Source organism: Pleurodeles waltl, chromosome 1_2 (genome assembly GCF_031143425.1).
Source record: "Pleurodeles waltl isolate 20211129_DDA chromosome 1_2, aPleWal1.hap1.20221129, whole genome shotgun sequence".
NCBI lineage: Eukaryota > Metazoa > Chordata > Amphibia > Caudata > Salamandridae > Pleurodeles > Pleurodeles waltl.
In genome coordinates, this window is record NC_090437.1 from 1,163,847,486 (window position 1) to 1,163,867,251 (window position 19,766).

At 45.8% G+C, this 19,766-nt stretch overlaps 2 protein-coding genes across 9 annotated transcripts in view; both read right to left on the bottom strand.

Moving 5' to 3' along the window:
• The window catches only part of JAKMIP1 (janus kinase and microtubule interacting protein 1), a 1,798,968-nt gene that overhangs the window by 301,470 nt on the left and 1,477,732 nt on the right, over window positions 1-19,766 (bottom strand). For all 8 annotated transcript variants that reach the window (XM_069203057.1, XM_069203080.1, XM_069203046.1 and 5 more), the window contains one exon: window positions 4,705-4,833. In XM_069203057.1, coding sequence (XP_069059158.1) covers window positions 4,705-4,833 — 129 coding nt within the window. The remainder of the gene's footprint in view (window positions 1-4,704; window positions 4,834-19,766) is intronic.
• Window positions 4,740-19,766, bottom strand: part of LOC138249061 (uncharacterized) — a 40,361-nt gene continuing 25,334 nt past the window's right edge. Inside the window, exon 2 of the mRNA XM_069203118.1 lies at window positions 4,740-4,833. Coding sequence (XP_069059219.1) covers window positions 4,802-4,833 — 32 coding nt within the window. The 3' untranslated portion in view covers window positions 4,740-4,801. The remainder of the gene's footprint in view (window positions 4,834-19,766) is intronic.

The window sequence follows — 19,766 nt, forward strand, 5'->3', positions numbered from 1 at the left end:
ACTGAAATGAACTTTCTTTTTTATATTATTTTGGCTAAGGATGCTAGTTGATTTTTTGTCTTTCCTGTGTAAGGAAAGCCTTGTTCTGCTGCGTGTCCACGATAGCTCAGAGAAAGGTCATTCTCTGAGTGAGTGCTGTGAAGGATTTTCACTTGTTGACTGTGAGACCTAATTTTTTTTAAAGTGCAATGCAGTCTTTTGTTGCTGCTAGTGTTCTTTATGGAGTTGACGCTTTGAGTAGTTGTCTATGTATGGAAAGACCTGGTGACCTTGCTTCCTAAGAACGGCTGCTAATGGGGCTACACACTTTGTGAATATGTGTGGAGCGTATCTGAGTCCGAATGGGAAGGACTCAAAACGGATAGTGAGTACTAGCCACTGTGAATCCAAGATATTTGCAATGCTTTGGATGAATGGGGATATGGAAATAAGCATCCTCCAAGTCTAAAGATGTCATATAGTCTCAGTTGTTTAGGAAATTTAATATGTCTGAAAGAATGATCATTCTGAAAGTTTGTTTGCGGAGGAACGTGTTGAGATGCCAGAGATCTAGAATAGATCATTTACCTGTTTTCTTTCACACAAGGAAATAACAGGAATAGAATCCTTTCCCTCTTTGAGCCACTGGAACTTCTTCTATTGCTCCCTTGAGAAGCATCACTTTGGTCTCTTTTTCCAGTAAGTGAAGATGCGGGGAATGCGTCCCTTTTGGGGGAGTGGTTGGTGGTTTTAATGTGAATTCTAAGGTGTGGCAAAAAGCCACTTTGTCCAATACCCATTGATCCGAGGTGATAGTCTTCCAGTTGTGGAGATACTTGGATACATTTGTCCCTACTTGATGCTAGGAAGGTTGAGCAGCTGGTACTTCGACTAGGTCATTGCTTACGTCCTGTGTCTCTGGGTTGATGTGTGGTTCTGCGACAGGCTCCCTGTTTAGAGAAACCAGCTGTAGTTGGTTGGCGATAAGATTGCAATGCTCTGAATTGCTGGTAAGTTTGAAACTGCTGGGAGCGATAGTATGAACATCTATAGGAATAAAAAACACATCCTCTTGCCCCCTGAAAGGCAGTCGTCTATACTTCAAAGCGCCTAAGGATCTAGCTGTGTCAGTGTCTGTCTAAATGGCAAGAAGGGCTTTATCTATGTGCTTGCCAAAGAGCATATCCTGATCTTATTCCATATCTAATATCTTTGTGTGCACCTCAGGTCAAAATTAAGTGGCTTTGAGCCAACCTTGACTCCTCAGAACAGCGGCACTTGCCAACTGTCTAAACCCTGTCGAGGCTATGTCTATGGCAGTGTCAATGATCTCAGAAGAGGCTTGTTTTCCTTCTTGCAAGATCTTCTTTGAATCCTGTATTTGCTCCTTAGGAATGAGATCGATCATAGGTTTGATGTCGGACCACATCTGTCTATCAAAGCATGCTAGGATGGCCAAAGCATTAGCAGCTCTCACTGTAACGGCCAACATGAGGGAAAATCTTTTGCCTATAGTGTAAAGCATCGCCCGTCTCTACTTAGTGGTACTGAAATGGAAGCTGCCGGATTCTTAGATCGTCTCTGTGCAGCTAGTGAGATTACAGAATCTGGCCTCGGATGCCCCGTGAGGCATGCAGGAGCATCATCAGGAGCCCTGTATTTCTTGTCAATACGTGGCAGGACTGCCGGCACTGTAGTGGGGTTCTACATAATCCTAACACCTTCCTGCCATAAGTGGTCAATGATGGGAACAGACCTTACTGATTTCCACGCCTTATCTTTGAAATCATATAAGAAGCAATCAGAATGCTTCACTGTGATGGGCAGGTGAAACCTTTCTGCCGCCCTCTCCATAACAGAATGAAACCCCCCAAAGTCTTCCGGAGGGGAATCAGCCGGAGGGTGTTGAGGTGGAGTAGGAATTATGTAATCCTCCCAGTCATCTGGTTGAGACGGTAATTTGGCTTCTTCTCTGGCCTCATCCCCTGAGGTGGAAGGATCATCTCTAGGAGGGGAGACAGCGTGTGATGGTGGTGTCATCCTGGGCTTAATTGGAGGCAGAACAGAAACTGTACGTGGTGGGGTGGCTGGTGGGACCCCTGTTTGTGGAGGAAAGCGCTGTCTATAGTCTGATAGCATGTCTTGGAGATCCTCTATTAATGTACGAGGCATAAATGCGTGTTCCTGTGGACGATGGAACTCTGGGTAGTACTGTTTCTCAGTGTATTTCTAAGTAGACGGTGTACAATAGTTTCCCTCAAAGTTCTGACCTTGGTCACCCTCATAATATTCTTCCTCCTCTTCCTGATATTTTACATGGACTTCGGAAAGACTCTGAGCCGGCCCAAAAAGATCCTTCATCCTCTGACTCTCCCATGTCTAGAAGGTGGCTTGGAAGAAGGGGTGAGAGGTTTGTTGTGTATGCTAGAGTTGGTTTATGGCAAGTTTTCATTTGTCTTTTTAGCCTCGTCGACGATGGTATCGTTGACAGTGAGATCGTCGACGGTGGGGCCGTCGATGAAGAGCGCGTCGACGATGGGATCGCTGCTGACGACGATGTTGTCGATGGTGCTGTCGGCGAATTCTTAGGTGTCGCCAAGGTTCTTGTAAACAAAATTGGAACCTGCATGAAAGATGTTGTTGTCATTGTCGACGCACATGGTCTCGTCGACAATATAGTGGTGACGGTGGTCGTCGACGATGTTGCGGCAGATGGAATTAAGACAGGAGATTTTTTGTCTTTTTTGCTGTAATGGCTTACAGGGGGTAGTTGGAGCAGAGAAAGCTACTTCTGTAGAGAATTGTTTTTCTTTTTCTGTCTTTTTTGAATCCTTTGACTTGTGATGAGTTTTGAGGGATTTTCTGCTCTCTTCAGAAGCTCCCTCCAGAGAACTATCCCTTTTATGAGAATTAGGGACAGAGTCACTACAGCAATAATCTGCTGTCTCTGTCTCTCAAAGTTTTTGGTGTGAAAGTTTGACAGATGTTGCACTCTTTTGCCTTATGAGTAGGGTGAAGGCAATAGATACATTTTTTATGTGGATCATCCACATGAACTCTCTTTTTCCCATAGGTCTTGCAGGGACGAAAGAGGCCTTTAGAATCAGACATAATTGGATTTAAATGAAAGTCCAAACCTTATCTGAAGTTATCTGTGGAAAGAACTAGGCAGAGCTCAAGGATACTCCCTTCACACTCGAGGTGCGGTGAAAATCTGAGGAAAGGAGCTTCTCTTGGGAGTGTTTAAGAGGGTGCTGTCGTCTGATTAGTTATAGTTCAAGTTTGGTCCATTTTTAAAAATGACATGGATAGGCTAGCAAATTTCAGGCCTATTTGCATTGTAGACGCTATGATTATTATTATATACTGCTTTATAGGATACCGTGGTACTCCCACTTTGACGAGGGGGAAGATTCAAGCATGTGAATCTATGAAAGATTCAATACTGGAAAAAAGTGCATAAACATTTTTAAAACTGCAAGTCAGTAAATGAGGGAACAAGCTAGATGAGTCCTAAAAACGGCCATCCCTGCTGCTGCCCTGAGATGATAGGATGTTAGCATATTCGGTACCATTAAATCTGATGGCTTAAATACGTTTACATATTTAGATCGCTGAACACAATGTTAATGTAATGGTGTCTTTGAAATGGCACAGGAGTGTCATTAAACCTGCTCTCTACAATGAAGTACCTTCTTGTTTATTGGAAGTCGAGGAGGCACCACTGAGTTCCTGACAGAAGATGGAACAGCAGCTGACACTTCTGGAATGCCCCTCATACTTGGGTAAATACATTACAAGTGAAATAAAGTTCCACACAGAGTATGGAAAGAATATAGCAAATCTTAACCGCAGGCTCACACCCGATCATGCCACTATTTGGTCCACCGGAGGACACTGCTTATATTCTTCTTTAGTGAGAGCCTGCAGAGTGTTAGGCAGTGCCTGTTCTACTTGAAATCGTCACATTATGTACTCCAACAGGCCATCTTTCCATTCTGATCTGAGTGATACTTCTAGATAATGAACTTGTAGGCGATAAAGCTCCCAAGTTCCATAGTATGCACTCATGAGCGGCCTTCCAGTTAGTCAAAATAAAATTGGCAATCCCAAAACTATGCAGCAGTGCTGTACATTACAGGATGTATTTTTTTAGCCAAATACGCCTCCCTCAAGGCCATGCCATTAGCTAAAGCACCGGACAATCCCCATGCAGGCATTGCAACCCATGTCTTGAATTCAATGTACAGTGGTATCATGTAGAGCGTAAACATTTAGTTAATTCCAGTGACGCTCTGTTGGGGTAACATTCTGGAGGAGCATGTCATTAGAAGTGAAGAGATCAGAGGTGTGTTCACCATCCAGTTTAGGTGGGAATCTCAGTACCTCACAGTAGTTATGGTGCAATGTACCTGTAACCTGTCTGGGTATCATGGCAACGGAAATGAAGAAAGGGTTGTAGCGTTCATTGTATCACACTGAGTAGATGATTTAGAGAAGATCTGTTTTGTGAGCTATATCCAACAAATACTAGAAAACAATTTGGCCAATTATGATATTTCGCTTTCACAAAGAGTACCAATGAACAATCGTTAACAGCAAAAAAACACAAGAAGCTGTGTAAACTGTTGAAAGAACTGGGGGGGGGACATAGATTAGCTGCTCTACGTTTGTGCAATATATTTGGTCAATATCACTTTAAATGAAGGGAATACTTGTACATACATCATCCAACTCTTCCTCGGGTGTTGCCGGGGTCCTGTCAGTTTTGTCAGTTGTATAGGACGCCACAGACGATGTTTCAGAGTCTACAGATTCTTCATCAAATCCAAAAAACGTCTCCACAACATGCCTCTAGAAATCAGAATTTTGTTTAAATCAGTTGATAAGATATTTCATTTAAAGCAAGTGATGATACATTCCAATGAAATATACTTCCAACAGGCAATATAGAAATAAAATGAAAGGCACTTCCCAATAACTCTAGTTGTTCTAGTCCAGTGGTTCCCAACTTGTGGTCCGGGGACCCCTGGGGGTCCGCGAAGCCTTCTCAGAGGGTCCACGACTGCTTAGAACATTAAAAAATATTAGCAAATATTGACAAATTAGGTCCCCAGCTTCCAGTAATGACTCAGGCGGGGTCCCTGGATTCCAATGATGATTTAGTGGGGGTCCCTGGGTTCCATTAATGTTCAAGGGGGGTCCACAGAAATCAAAAGGTTGGGAACCATTTTCTAGTCTATATGCATTCTTATTGTTCCAGCCTATGGCAACCATATGAGGCTTTGTGAGGTGCCTGCAAGTGTCTGTTAGTATGTGTATCCCCTTTGCTTCTCTTTCCTTCCTCATGTTCAGATAAATTAGTCTTGTGGTCTCTGTTCCAGGCTCCTATTTCACTAAACAGAGGTCGCAGATTTCTGTAAGGGTTTCGGGCTTCTCTTTGGTAGCTAGAATACTGCATAAAGCAGCGGTTCCCAACCTGTGGGATGTGGACCACAAGGGGTCTGTGAAACATTCCTAGGGGGTCATCAGGCTTCTGGAGACTTCGGTCGCAGGAAGGCACTTCTCCAGCTGGGGCCTCTAGACAGAAACACGTGAGTTGTTTAAATTTGCTAATTCATTTGTGCAGCAGTTTCAAAAGCATTGCAAAGTTCCTTGTATGTCCAGCAGTTTTTGGGAAAAAATAAGCTGTCAAGATAACGCTGGTGATTAATATCCCTCTGGAGAGAGAGATGGGAGGTTTGTCTAGTGGCAGTTTTGACTCATCTAAGGTAGCACAGATGGTTAATATGCCTGCTGCAAAAAACGTGTATCACGCATAACAAAGAACAGTATTTTATGTGCATAGCACAATGGGTAACTGCTTTTGTCACAGAAAAGCACAGTTCATCATTTACAATCGTAATCTAACACAGTGAGTTATGAACTGCCATCAAACAGCTGCATGCAAACTGCATGGTACAACTTAGAAAGCTATGCTTTTTTCCAGGTCTTTCATTATCCGATGCTGCTGAAAACGTTTTTTTTGCATAGAAATAAATTCTTATTATTAAGGTCAAAGCTACTCACTGTGTTATTTTCTGAATCCTGAGTATGTGCTTCTCCAGACCAAGCACTCTTAGAAAATGCCTACCAGTATGGATAATATGTGAATCCTATACCTTGTAGTCCTTTGCCTTGTTTTGTAACATTTTCTATACACTGATTTACACAGGTCTGATTCATTGTCTCTCGTATGTGTGTGTGATGTAAAGTGCTCTGAAACCCTACAATGGTATGAGGGGGTGCTATAAAAAAATGAAATACATGTGACAGAGAGGATATGGAGAGATGAGAGGCACTTAAGGTTTTCCTTCCTTTCCCCATCACATATTTATGAGAAAAAGCTTTCTCAGATCTTATGTACCTAAAAAAGAAAAAAAAAAGAAATTGCTTGGGAAATGTAGAATCTGACCCCAGGATTCAACTTTCTGAATTAAAACTAAGCATTGAAAAAGTAGATGCAGAAGCAACCCTTCCCATTAAAATGTTTTAAGTTTTGCATTTTTTTTTCATATAAAATAATTATATCTTTAGTAATCAGAGCATTTGTTTCATGTATACTTGTTTGTGTATTGTTTGCAAATTACTGTTTTAATGTTTGAAATTTAAATTGTACAAATTGCTTGGGGGTCCTGGCTTCCAGTAGTAACTCAGTGGGGGTCCTCAGGAGTCAAAAGGTTGGGAACCACTGGCACAGAGGAAAATTTCAAGAGAAGATAAACGCAGGAGGTGTCATGTGTTGCAGCACATCCAAACAATACATTTAAGAAACAGCGAACTTAAATGTACACACAAAGTTTAAATTGAAAATAATTTATATTAAAAATAAGGGATTAAGGAGACTGGGCAACGATTGAACATCTTGGAGGGGCAATTTTAAAAGGATCCCCAAAAATAGTTTGCTACAAATAGTCTAGAATTCAACCAAGGGCCAAGGTAGGACCCCCCACCAAAAACAATAACAATAACAATAAACAATAAAACGTCTACACTGTTGATTTTTAGGGAGTTAAAGAAAGTTTTCACCTCAGAAGTGCAGTGGTACACAGTTTGATCTTCAACGCACATAGCCAAGCTAAATGAACAGGTCTGTTCAGGTAGAGTATGGTCTTGGCACAGACGATTTGCATCTCAGTGCCCTAAGCTCAAAGAGGGTTTCAGCTCAGAGTTGAAATTGTCAAACCTCCTCTTCAAAGAAATAAAACATGTGGCAAGAACAAGCTGAAGCAACTGCAGGCAACATTACTACACACTGCCCTTGGAGATAATGTTAAGGTTATGTATTGTTAGAGTCACCACTTTCTCTAGATATATATGTATCTCCAAACAGTCCAACTTGTACTATGAAGTTGTTGAGGCAGTCATAACAGCTTTAGTGGAAAACTGTAACTCTGGAAAGAAAGCTTTTGAGATTGGGGTTCAAAGGTGGCTCAATATTGGGTGATTCAATCTGAATCTCAACTCTGCATGAAGGATGGAAAAATGTGAATAACCAAAAGGGTAAAGACAGTTTTCCAAGACGTATGTTGCAAATCTTTAACTCCCATTTAGAAATCTCAGGTCCCTTTGTGCAGGTTTTCTGTGATGTAGTTATCCCTCATAGACTATGACCTTTCAGGCTCTTCAGCTCACAACGTTTTTAAATCAGGCTCCTCCATGAAGCAGTCCTTCAAATAGAAGCAATCCAAATAACCATGTGGACAAAGACAGGGAAGTGACTGACTATCTGACTCCCTGTTAAAGGTATACACTATTTAAAACATTTCTTGGCAACCACAAATCTGGAGCGATTTTCTGGGTATGGAAATTCAAGTTGATGTTGGGGACAAAGCCTTCCGATTTTCCACTGGGAGACAGTAGAAAATGTTCTTGCAGGAGGCAGGGATCCTTTTACCTCTTTTGTGCTACAAAGAAAGCTCTGAGGTGTTGGTGGCCCCTGCATGGGTCAGTGACTTTTAACCAAACGATAAACGTTTCCCACAGAGCCACAGCCAATTCCACACGAAAGTGATATAGTTCCTATGCCCTGTGACACCAGTATCCTTGCAGATCACCATGCCCATCCAGTGATTACATGTGTTTATGCCTTCCTCTGGCCTGGGTCTCTTTCCAACTGCTCGCTGGACGTTCTTTCTTTGTGAAGCAGCGGGACGCGGCAGGAAAGTGGAAGGCACGTATGGATTGGATGAAATGTCAAAAACAAAGGCCATGTTCACCAACATATACCCGACAGTTAAGATATAGGTTAGCGTGTGAGAACATCAAATAAGAGGACAATATACACATGTATGGGTCAAACAATATGATTAAGAAATTAGATACAAATGACCATGCTCTAATGATAATGAGGATTATATACAAAAGTGAAGCAAATATCCAAATACTACCGTATTTCGTAATTACAAAACAAAACACAATCACCAAAAACATTGTGAATCACATGTTAGTGAATACATACGAGTGCCATTAATTAAAATAAAAAAAACAAAAGCGAGGTTAGCTTCTATGTAAACTAATGTGTAAACAGTTGTAATCTGGAATAGAGAACAATGGTTTTCATAGAGTAAAAAAAGGGAGAATATATCTGTCAATACTGGATGAGTCAGAAAAACATGCCAGTTCTAATTTATCACTAAGACCCCTTGGGCACAATGTTTAAAAATGTCTGAGCCATTGTGATTCCCGCTGAGACAGCATTCTTGCAGAATCCAATTGAGGACTAATTTTCAACACTTCTAAAACCTGGAAAAGTAACTCTGTTTGAACTCCAACCAATGAGCTGCAAGGTTTGATAAAATGTTTATTGTTGCAAATCATACTTTTATGCTCTGTGATGCAAATTTTTATTTTGCTCTCTGTTTTTCCAATATATGCCAGCCCGCAAGGGCACGTATTGAAGTATATCAAAAACGATGAGTTGCAGGCTATAGAATGTTTCAGTAGCATAGCCTTGCCTGTGATAGGATGGTTGATGGTATTCCCTGTGATGACGTTATTGCAATGAATGCAATTATGACACTTTCTCGTCCCAAGCCATTCAGTGGTGGAAGCAGTCCTAGGAAATGACAACATTTCTTTCAGATTTTTGGATCTGGTATATGCGAACAATGGTTTTTCCATGAAGATACCTTTGAAATCAGATTCCATTTGTACTATCGCTCATCATTTGCATATTATTCATTTAATCATTGATGATTTGGTAGAACATTTTGACACAAAAATGTTTCTGTCGGTTTTTAAGGATGGCTTTCTCTGCATGGCATGGGTTCTACCATATTCACTTTGATTGCCATGTTATTAAGCAAATCTCCGTGATAACCTAATGCTAGATAGGATGATTTGTATTCCTCCAGAGCTGCAGTACATGTAGCTATGTCAGATGTTACCCTTTTGAATCTCAATAATTGTGAATAAGGTAAATGATTTATGAGGAAAAGTGGATGCAAACTATGGAAAAGTAAAGCATTATTGCGATCTGTGGGTTTTCTGTACCTCCTGGTGCTATCACTCCAGGATGCATCAGTGAGTATAAATTGCTCCTCAAATGTTGCCATGAAGATGTTAACATACAATGGAGCACCAGAGAAACCCATGGAGGTCTACGTTTTCCGCAGATAAAATTGTCCATCCCACTTGAGGTAACTGTGGCATAAACAGAAATAGAGAATCTCCAACAAAAATACTTTAATGGCTCCTACATCTGGAAGTTGCAACAAAGCCCATTCTACTGCTGCCAGACCTTCTTGGTGTGGAATAGAAGCATATAAAGCAGTGACATCAATCATGCAGAGCCACAAAGAGGTGATGTCATCAAAAGAAATCCCCTGCAATTTTCTAAGGAAATCTGTAGTGTCTTGGATATAAGACTGCCACTGTTGAACAAAGGATTGTAAAAAAGTATCCAGGTACTTTCCAAGTGGTTCATGTAATGATCCACAGCCGGAAACTGTCCTAAACAAAGGGTCTGTGGGATGCCTGTGTGTCTTTGGCAACATATTTATCCGTGGCCTGAAAGGAAACTCCATGGTCAAATATTTTCTAGTTGGCTCGCTAATCCACTCCAAAGATGTGGCCTTCTCCAAAATGATGGTCAGGTTTCAGTGAATGCCGGTGTCGGATCTAGTTCCAGTTACATGTATGTTATATGGTCAATCAATCAATCAGGGATTTGTAAAGCGCACTACTCACCCGGAAGGTCTCAAGGCACTGGGGGGGAGGTAGCACTGGTTGAAAAGCCAGGTCTTAAGGTGTTTCCTGAAAGATAGAAGGTCATTGGTCAGGCGGAGGTGGAGTGGTAGGGATTTCCTGGTCTTTGCGGCAAGGTAGGAGAATGATCTTCCTCCGGTGGTCGTGCAGCGGATGCAAGGAACGTAGGCGATCGCGTGGTTGGCAGAGCGAAGGTTGTGGGTCGGGGTGTGAAAGGTGAGTCTGTCGTTGAGGTAGGTCGGACCCGTGTTGTGGAGAGCCTCGTGTGCGTGGATGAGGATTTTGAAAGTGATCCTCTTCGATACTGGTAGCCAATCTAGGTTTCTGAGATGAGGTGAGATGTGGTCGCAGCGTGGAATGTCCAGAATGAGGCGTGCGGATGCGTTCTGGATTCTTTGCAGTTTTGTCTGAAGTTTGTTATTCCTGCATATAGGGCGTTTCCTTAATCCAATCGGCTACTGACCAAGGCATGGGTGATGGTCTTCCTGGTTTCGATGGGAATCCACTTGAAGATTCTGCGGAGCAGGCGGAGGGTGTAGTAACAGGAAGAGAAGATGGCATTGACCTGCTGAGTCATGCTGAGTATGGAATCCAAGATGACGCTCAGGTTGCGAGCGTGAATGGTGGGTGAGGGTGCGGATCCTAGGGAGGTGGGCCACCAGGAATCGTTCCAGGCTGAGGGGTTGTCGCCGAAGATGAGTAATTATGTCTTGTCTGTGTTTAGTCTTAGGTGGCTAGCTTCCATCCAGCTGGCTATGGCGTGGAGTCCGTTGTGGAGGTTGTCCTTTGCAGTGGTGGGATCTTTCGTGAGGGAGATGATGAGCTGAGTGTTGTCAGAGTAGGAGACTATGTTGATGTGGTGTGTTCATGCGATGTTGCAGAGGGGGGCCATGTACACGTTGAAAAGTGTGGGGCTGAGTGAAGATCCTTAAGGGAAGCCACAGGTGATATTGGAGGCTTCTGATAGGAACGGCGGGAGGCGAACTCTTTGGGTCCTGTCCTTGAGAAATGACGAGATCCAGTCCACGGCTTTGTTGCGGATTCCAGCGTTGTGGAGGCTTGTGTGGAGAGTGTGATGGCATACCATGTCGAAAGCTGCAGAGAGGTCCAGGAGAATGAGTGCTGCTGTTTCTCCTTTGTCTAGCATGGTCCTGATGTCGTCTGTTGCAGCAATGAGTGCGGTCTCGGTGCTGTGGTTTTTGCGGAATCCGGATTGGGAGGTGTCAAGTGCCTTGTTGTCTTCTAGGAACCAGGATAGTTGATTATTCACAATTTTTTCGATTACCTTGGCTGGGTAGGGGAGGAGGGAGATCGGTTGGAAGTTCTTGGGGTCGTCAGGGTCTGCCTTAGGTTTCTTTAGCAGGGCGCTGATTTCTGCATGCTTCCATCTCTCTGGGAAGGTGGGTGATTCGAAGGAGCTGTTGATGGTGTGGCAGAGGAGGTGGGTGTTTCTTGGAGCGTGGGGTTCGAGAGTGTTCGTAGTTAGCTGGTAGGATTTGGAGTTGAAGCTGTTGTGGATTTCTTCTATCTTTCGACGGAAGTGGGATGCGAGTGAGTTGCAGAGCTCCTGTGATGCTGGGGGTTCGTTGGAACATGCCTTCGGGTGGTTAGATCTTAGTTGATGCTGAAGAGTTCTTTGGTGTTGTGAGCGTTGGTGTCGATGCGGTTTTTTAAGTGGGTCCTTTTGGCGGTGCGTTTCAATTGGTGATGACTGCGATGGGCCTACTTGAAGGTGTAGTGATTGGAGGCGGTGGGGTCACGGAGCCAGTTTTTTTCCGTTCTGCAGCAATGTCGTTTGGATTTCTGTAAATCTGGGGTGAACCAGCTGGCCTTGATTCTGTGCGGGGTGTTAGGGTGTTTTTTGAGCAGTGGGAGGGTGTTGGCGCAGTCTTCTAGCCAGTGGTGCAGGTTGGTGGCGGCTGTGTTGGGGTCTGAGGTCCCGGGGGGGTCTGGGCGAGGGTGAAGATCAGTTGGGCCGAGGATATTCTGCTCCAGTTGCCTCGGGGCGGCTGTGTGCGGTGGTGGTGAGTGACTGGTTTTTGGTAGGAAAAGTGGATGCATCAGTGGTTTGTCCAGTAGAGTTCGGTGGTGTGGCTGAAGGCCACATGTTTGCTGGCTGTGAAGATGGGATCGAGAGTGTGGCCTGCGGAGTGGGTCGGTGAGGTGACCAGTTGCTTGAGGCCGAGGTTGGCGAGGTTGTCGATTAGGTTGGTGATGTTAGTATCGTTGTTATTTTCCAGGTGGAAGTTCAGGTCGCCTAGGAGGATGTAGTCAGTTGAGGTGAGGGCTTGGGAGCTGATGGTGTCGGTGATATCATCACAGAACTGTGGTCTGGGGCCGGGGGGTCTGTAGACCAGTATTTCTCTGAGTGTGTTGTTGGTGTTTACGTAGATTGTGAAGTGGAGGTGCTTGGCGGACTTGATGATGTCATCGGAGTTGGTGGAGACACTTATGGTGTTTTTATGGACTATGGCGATTCCTCCTCCTGGTTTGTTGTCGCGGTCTCTTCTGGTGATTTTGTAGTTATCCGGTATAGCTATTGCTATGTCTGGTTCCGAGGCAGGGTTCATCCATGTTACGTGAGGAATGCGATGTCTGGCGAGTGAGGGGTCAGTATGTCCCATAGTTCAATTGCGTGTTTGTGGACGGAGCGGGTGTTCAGCAGGATGCATTTTAGGTGGTAGTCTGTTTTGGTGTGGTGTTCGGGGTTTGGCTTGCAGGTGAAGTTGCAGGCACTGCAAGAGAAGGGTCTTCTGGTGCGCGTTGGTGTGACCTGGCAGCAGGTGGAGGAACAACCTGGGTTTAGGGCGTGGAGTTCATCAGCGGTGTAATGTTGTGAGGTAGTGCAGGGCGTGTTGGCCAGGCGGTCTGGCACTAGGCGCGGTCTTGGCGCAGACGGGCTTGCCTTTGGCGCGCCACTGGCGCAGCCGTGCTGCGGCCGGCATAAGAGGGGTGGAGGGAAGGTGTGTCAGCTGGGAGGAGGGTGGCGGTAAACAATGGCAGGGCGGGGGGGGCGGGCCAGTGGAGGAGCAAGGGCGGGAAAGGCAGAAATATAAGGAGGGAGAGGGGCGGGGCCGCGGGGACGAAGCGGCTACAGTGAAACCAAAGAAAAAAGCAGAGAGCCCAACAGGAAATGCAGGCAGCTAGCGGCTGGCAGCAGCGAGGGCGAGGGGAGCGACCTACCTGCTTAAAGCAGGGTCGAAGGTCACTGTCCTTGCCGCGCTGCGGCCGGCATAAGAGGGGTAGAGGGAGGGTGTGTCAGATGGGAGGAGGGTGGCGGCAACCAATGGCAGGGCGGGGGCGGGCCAGTGGAGGAGCAAGGGCGGGAAAGGCAGAAATACGAGGAGGGAGGTGGTGGGCCCGTGGGGACGTAGCGGCTACGGTGAAACCAAAGAAAAAAGCAGAGAGCCCAACAGGAAATACAGGCGGCTAGCGGCTGGCAGCAGCGAGGGCGAAGGGAGCGACCTACCAGCTTAAAGCAGGGTCGAAGGTCAGTGTCCTTGCCGCGCTGCGGCCGGCATAAGAGGGGTGGAGGGAGGGTGTGTCAGCTGGAAGGAGGGTGGCGGCAACCAATGGCAGGGCGGGGGGCGGGCCAGTGGAGGAGCAAGGGCGGGAAAGGCAGAAATACGAGGAGGGAGGGGGCTGGGCCACGGGGGCAAAGCGGCTACGGTGAAACCAAAGAAAAAAGCAGAGAGCCCAACAGGAAATGCAGTCGGCTAGCGGCTGGCAGCAGTGAGGGCGAGGGGAGCGACCTACCTGCTTAAAGCAGGGTCGAAGGTCACTGTCCTTGCCGCGCTGCGGCCGGCATAAGAGGGGTGGAGGGAGGGTGTGTCAGCTGGTACTAGGATGGCGGCAACCAATGGCAGGGCGGGGGGGCGGTCCAGTGGAGGGGCAAGGGCGGGAAAGGCAGAAATACGAGGAGGGAGGGGGCGGGCCGCAGGGACGAAGCGGCTACGGTGAAACCAAAGAAAACAAGCATTTGCAATGCAACGGATCTAGCGTTTGCTCATGTTAGAGCTGATCGCGTTGTAAACTCCTAACCCAACTTTTCATCTATCGACAAAAGTGCTTTTATGTACATAACCCGAAAAAGTGAAATTAATTGTGTAAAGCGCTCGACTTCTGCCAAGTGAAATCGCGCTAGGAAAATAGAGAAAAAGTAGTCCACGATCCGACAGAAAACAGCGAGCCTCGCATGTTTTCTGTACTTGGTCTCTGCGCTCGAGGAGGGCTAACCACCGGAAAAGGCATGACGTGTGCATGCCTTCTACTAATGAAAGCATGCAGATTTTACTAGGCAAGCCCAAGAACCAATCAAACACACTGACGTGACGTCGACAGGGCTCCGAGCCCTTTTCTAAGAACTAAAGCGTCTCGCTGCGATACGCATGCGCGAGCGCATGCAACGCAGGCTCGACCCTAAAAAGCAGAGAGCCCAACAGGAAATGCAGGCGGCTAGCGGCTGGCAGCAGCAACGGCGAGGGGAGCGACCTACCTCCTTAAAGCAGGGTCAAAGGTCACTGTCCTTGCGGCGCTGCAGCCGGCATAAGAGGGGTGGAGGGAGGATGTGTCAGCTGGGAGGAGGGTCGCGGCAACCAATGGCAGGGCGGGGGCGGGCCAGTGGAGGAGCAAGGGCGGGAAAGTCAGAAATACAAGGAGGGAGGGAGGGGGGCGGGGCCGCGGGGACGAAGCTGCTACGGTGAAACCAAAGAAAAAAGCAGAGAGCCCAACAGGAAACGCAGGCGGCTAGCGGCTGGCGGCAGCGAGGGTGAGGGGAGCGACCTACCTGCTTAAAGCAGGGTCGAACACATGTTCCATCACTTATACAGACCTATAATAACTAGCGTCCATCACAACCAGTGAGCCACCTTTGTCTGCTGTCTGAAATGTGAGTTTTGAATCAGTTGATAATGCTTTCAAAATCCCAAATTCACTAGTCGTCAAGTTGCCGCATTTGTTAGCTGGAAAACGGATATGCCGTAAATCTTGCTCTACTAATATTTTAAAAGTATCCCGGATCTTATGACACACTGAGGCAATGAACTCTAGATATGTTGTGTCTGTTTTGGTAGTTAATTGCATTGTAACATTGAAGAAATGCCGTAAACGTAGTTTCCTCATGAATTTAAAGAAAGATAGGATTAAATCCAAAGAGCACTTATTCATAATGGTGTACTGTTTCTCCATGAAATTTGAATAACATTGGTTTAATAGCTAGTCGTCAACAGCGTGGTATGTGTTGTACCCGATGTGTATGCCACCAGCTTTGTAGCTCATTCAGACGAGTGGATGTTGAGATCTGATCCATCTTTTAGGGCCTGGGTTTTGTATTTCACTCCTTATTTTCAGAAGATACTGCTTGCTTTCGTTCTGCCTTCATCCTCAGTGTGAAGAAATGTCTTCATCCCCTTGGTGTTTGAGGACTATTTGTAGAAAACATCCCTTTTTGGTGTAATGGTACTTCAGTCAGTAGTGGATTGTATTCGTCTTTTGCGTTTTGAAATTACATTATGAGCGCTGCAGCAGATTTGGAGCTGTGTTTTTGCCAATTTAAGGTCCAGTAGGTGCTTTGATTTTCCTCATTAGTAAGGGTCAGGTTGAGAAAGAGAGACATAGGGGTCATGTCTGGATTCTATATTGGGACTGGAGGCAAGGATCATTTTCTAAACTTTTTATTTTTCTAACTTACAGCTCAGCAACTTTTTAATAGCATCAAATAACAAACCAATAATACATTCCGCTCAGGAATCAGTTATTAGTAAATTGCAAAACACTGACATTACGTGGTCTGATTGTTCAATCCGGGGAGGCTCTCTTTGTGGATGCTGGGTTGATCCGCTTGAGTTCTTGCTTGACGGACACATGTAAGACTGTGAGGAGTGTGCTGCACTTCTGACTGCAGCCCTCCTTCCATGTCATCACCATGTGGCACTACCATCTTAGCTGTGTTGAGCGCAGAGGACTGGTAGTTTCACGAATCTCTTCAATCCATCGTCTGCAGTTGGTTGTCTGCTGCTCTATTAGCCCGCTATCTGTGGGCTCCTGTTCTTTTTCCTGTATGCCTGTTGTTTTCACCACATGTAACCCTTTTCTGTGGCACAAAGGAAGGCCACCTAGAAGGTGTCAGTACTGGTTTTGCTTATCCAGCATATGTTTGCAGAGGCCAAGTGTCCCCCATGGGAGAATTGGAGTTGGTAAGTTACAGGGTACCTCCAGACCAGTTTTGAGTTCTGTTTGTTGGCTGGTGAAGATCTTCCCATCACTCTTCCCTGGAAAATAGACTAAATATATACTTCTTTTCCAACATAGCTAGTACAGGGACTGGCAGAGTCCTCTATGAGACTATCAGAGAAACAAAAGACTATGTTCACTGTAAATACAAGACAGTGGTCAGTGCAGACAGCAATTACTTACCTTTGGTAATGCCATTCCTAGTAAAAACTCGATCTAACCACAGATTCCTCAAGGTTATTATATAACTAAATTTAGGGGCGAGAGTACTGACACTGGGTTTCTGGTTAGCAGGATCCCAGTGTACTACAGTTCCAACATTCTGACACCAGGCAAAAAGTGGGGGCAACTATGCCAGAAAAATGCTACTTCCTACGGTATCCATCAGAAATTTTACCATTACAGTAGCATATTCTGAGTATACCCTGTCTTCTGAAAAAAAACTCAACATCTGACTCAACATGAGAGGGATACAGGAGCAGTAGGTCTTGGCAAACTCTGTGGAGCAAAAACAAAGAGTAGGAGGAAAAACATGACTCTCACCTATTGTAGATTTCCATGGAAAAACAAGAGGGGATGTTTGACACCCGAGATTCTCTGAGTGGACTCCAGTGTCTAGAGTGACATAGTAGAACAAGTTACTTACCTCCGGTAACGCATTATCTGGTAGAGACAGTATCAAGCTGCAGACTCCTTATCGTTGAATTCTCCTACGGGTGCCAGACTGGATCTGGAAAACAAATTCTCCAGTACGCCTGCTCGTCGGAGAATGGTGTCACGCGACTCCGTATTAACGTTGTAACTGTATGTGACATCAATGGAGTCTATATAATTCCCCCCTCTGACATCAGTTTATGCCGTGACTATTTTATGCACAAAAACACACAGCCACTTATAGAAACTGCCTATGGAAACAGCGTGCCAAAAAAGGTATCTGTGTCAAATAATTTTTAAAACCTAATGAAGGAATTATAAGTCACCCCTAAAGCAGGCCTTACAGTCATGAGGCAGGGTGCACGACCAGATATGCCCCTGCTATGATCTTGTCGATTCTTAGACATAGAGAGGGAGCAGGGAAACCATTTTAAGTACATGTGCTGTACCCTGGTCACTACAAGTTCCCCAGCTACATGATGGCTTCACTGGATATAGAGAAGTTTGATATCAAACATCTTGTTGAGGTAAAAAAGAACCCAGTTCCCAGAGCTGCTCTTGTAAGGGGGACCCTGTCTTCAGGAAGCAGTTTGCAGAGTGGGGAGGTTGGGTGGGTTGATAATAAATCTGCGGCTAGATTCTGTCTCTACCAGATAATACGTTACCAAAGGTAAGTAGCTTGTTCATCTGACAGAGACATCTAGCCACAGATTCCTTATCATTGAATTAGATACCAAAGTCAAACTTTCCCCAGAGGTGGGTCTGCAAACTGACTCTACTAAAAGTCTCATTCTAGAACAAAACCGATGTAGAATAAGAAAAAGAGACTGTCTTAAGGAATTAGGTGAGTAGTAATATACTGTACACCATAAGAATTGTGGAAGGGACCACAGGCAAATAAAGTCATAAAGACATTGAAAAGCATCGGGATAGCGTTACCCATGGCAGTAGTACAAAACTGTGTCAAAAAAGAACCGACAATATGAACATGAAAACTACTTGCTCCCATAGTGGGATCATAACCATTTTCGGCTGGCCCATAGAGGACCAAAGTCAACAGGCAATGCCATTGAACTAAAGCACTTTCTTGTAGAAAGCCACTATTTTAGTCAAATACTCTGTGCAAAAATACAGAAAATAGGTGGGATCCAACAACCCCATCTCTTATGGAGAAGCACAGTATCATGCTCTAATAGAGGAAAATAACAGCAATTATTGGTTCAGAACCAATTCTTGTCCGAATAAAAGAACAACAGAGGTAACATTGACACCTCTGAAAGCATCTAGAATGTTAAACACACAGGGAAAGCAAAATAATCACCTGGGCGATGACCAAAGATAATATCGACATATAATGATGGATATATATTCTTCGGTAACGCATTATCTGAGAGTCTGTGGTATCCACACCACTTTTAATCACAAAATTTAGCTGCTTCATGCCCACCCTGGATTATCTGTACCGGGGTGCTCCAGGGCTCTTCTGGTAGAGAAGGCAGCAGGTGAGGCACTAAATCCCATAACGCATGAAAGAAACGACCCAGAACACATGATGTGTTTAAAGACTGCAAGGCAGAGCTGGTGGAGGAGAAAATATTTCTCCCACAAATTTCCAGTCAGCTGGACTCCCTGTCTGGTGGAACATTTGAGAGGTTGTTGGGTTCCCAGGAAGACGTAGCGGCCTGCACCACAAAACATTTTGGAGTTGGGTGGCAGGTGAGACAGACTGGGTCTTCAGGGGCAGGCCGGTGTCTGTGGACTATGGACCTTTTCACAGGGGCACCCGTGACAGGTGTAGCCCAGGCCCCTAACAAAAGGTCAAACAGTGCATAGGCTCTACCCCTCTTGGCCCTGGTGAAGCACAGGTATCAATGGATCTGAAGTCACCTCCACTGAGGGGAGCTGCCGAACTGCAGCCTCCCTACTTAACACCTCAGCAAAAGAGGAGCTCACATCTGTAGCAATACTAGGCCTTCAAAGGAAGTGATCCTGGATCGGTCCTGCTCCCAGGACTCTAAAGGAGAACAACAACGCAGGGCCTCCCCCAAGCGTACTGTCTACATTTTCATCTGATGTTCTCTTAACGCCATTGGCCGAAGACGACGGCAGGAGCCACATTCTTCAGAGTTGTGGTGCTCACCAAGGCACCACAAATAAATAGTTTGTGAGTCCGTGACCAACATCTGTCTGCCACAGGACCCACAGAGCTTAAATCCCGAATTCATGAAAATAGCACACTGATTCCTCAAGAATGTTGATATAGGCCATTAAGGCGGTCATTCTGACCGCAGCGGGCGGCGGTCGCCGCCCGCCATGCGGTCACCGCCGAATGACCGCCCCGCGGTCAAAAGACCGCGGCGGCCATTCCAACTTTCCCGCTGGGCCGGCGGGCGACCGCCAAAAGGCCGCCCGCCGGCCCAGCGGGAAAGCCCCTGCAACGAGGAAGCCGGCTCCGAATGGAGTTGCAGGGGTGCGACGGGTGCAGTGGCACCCGTCGCGATTTTCACTGTCTGCTAAACAGACAGTGAAAATCTTTGTGGGGCCCTGTTAGGGGGCCCCACGACACCCGTTCCCGCCATCCTGTTCCTGGCGGTAAGAACCGCCAGAAACAGGGTGGCGGGAAGGGGGTCGGAATCCCCATGGTGAGGATTCCC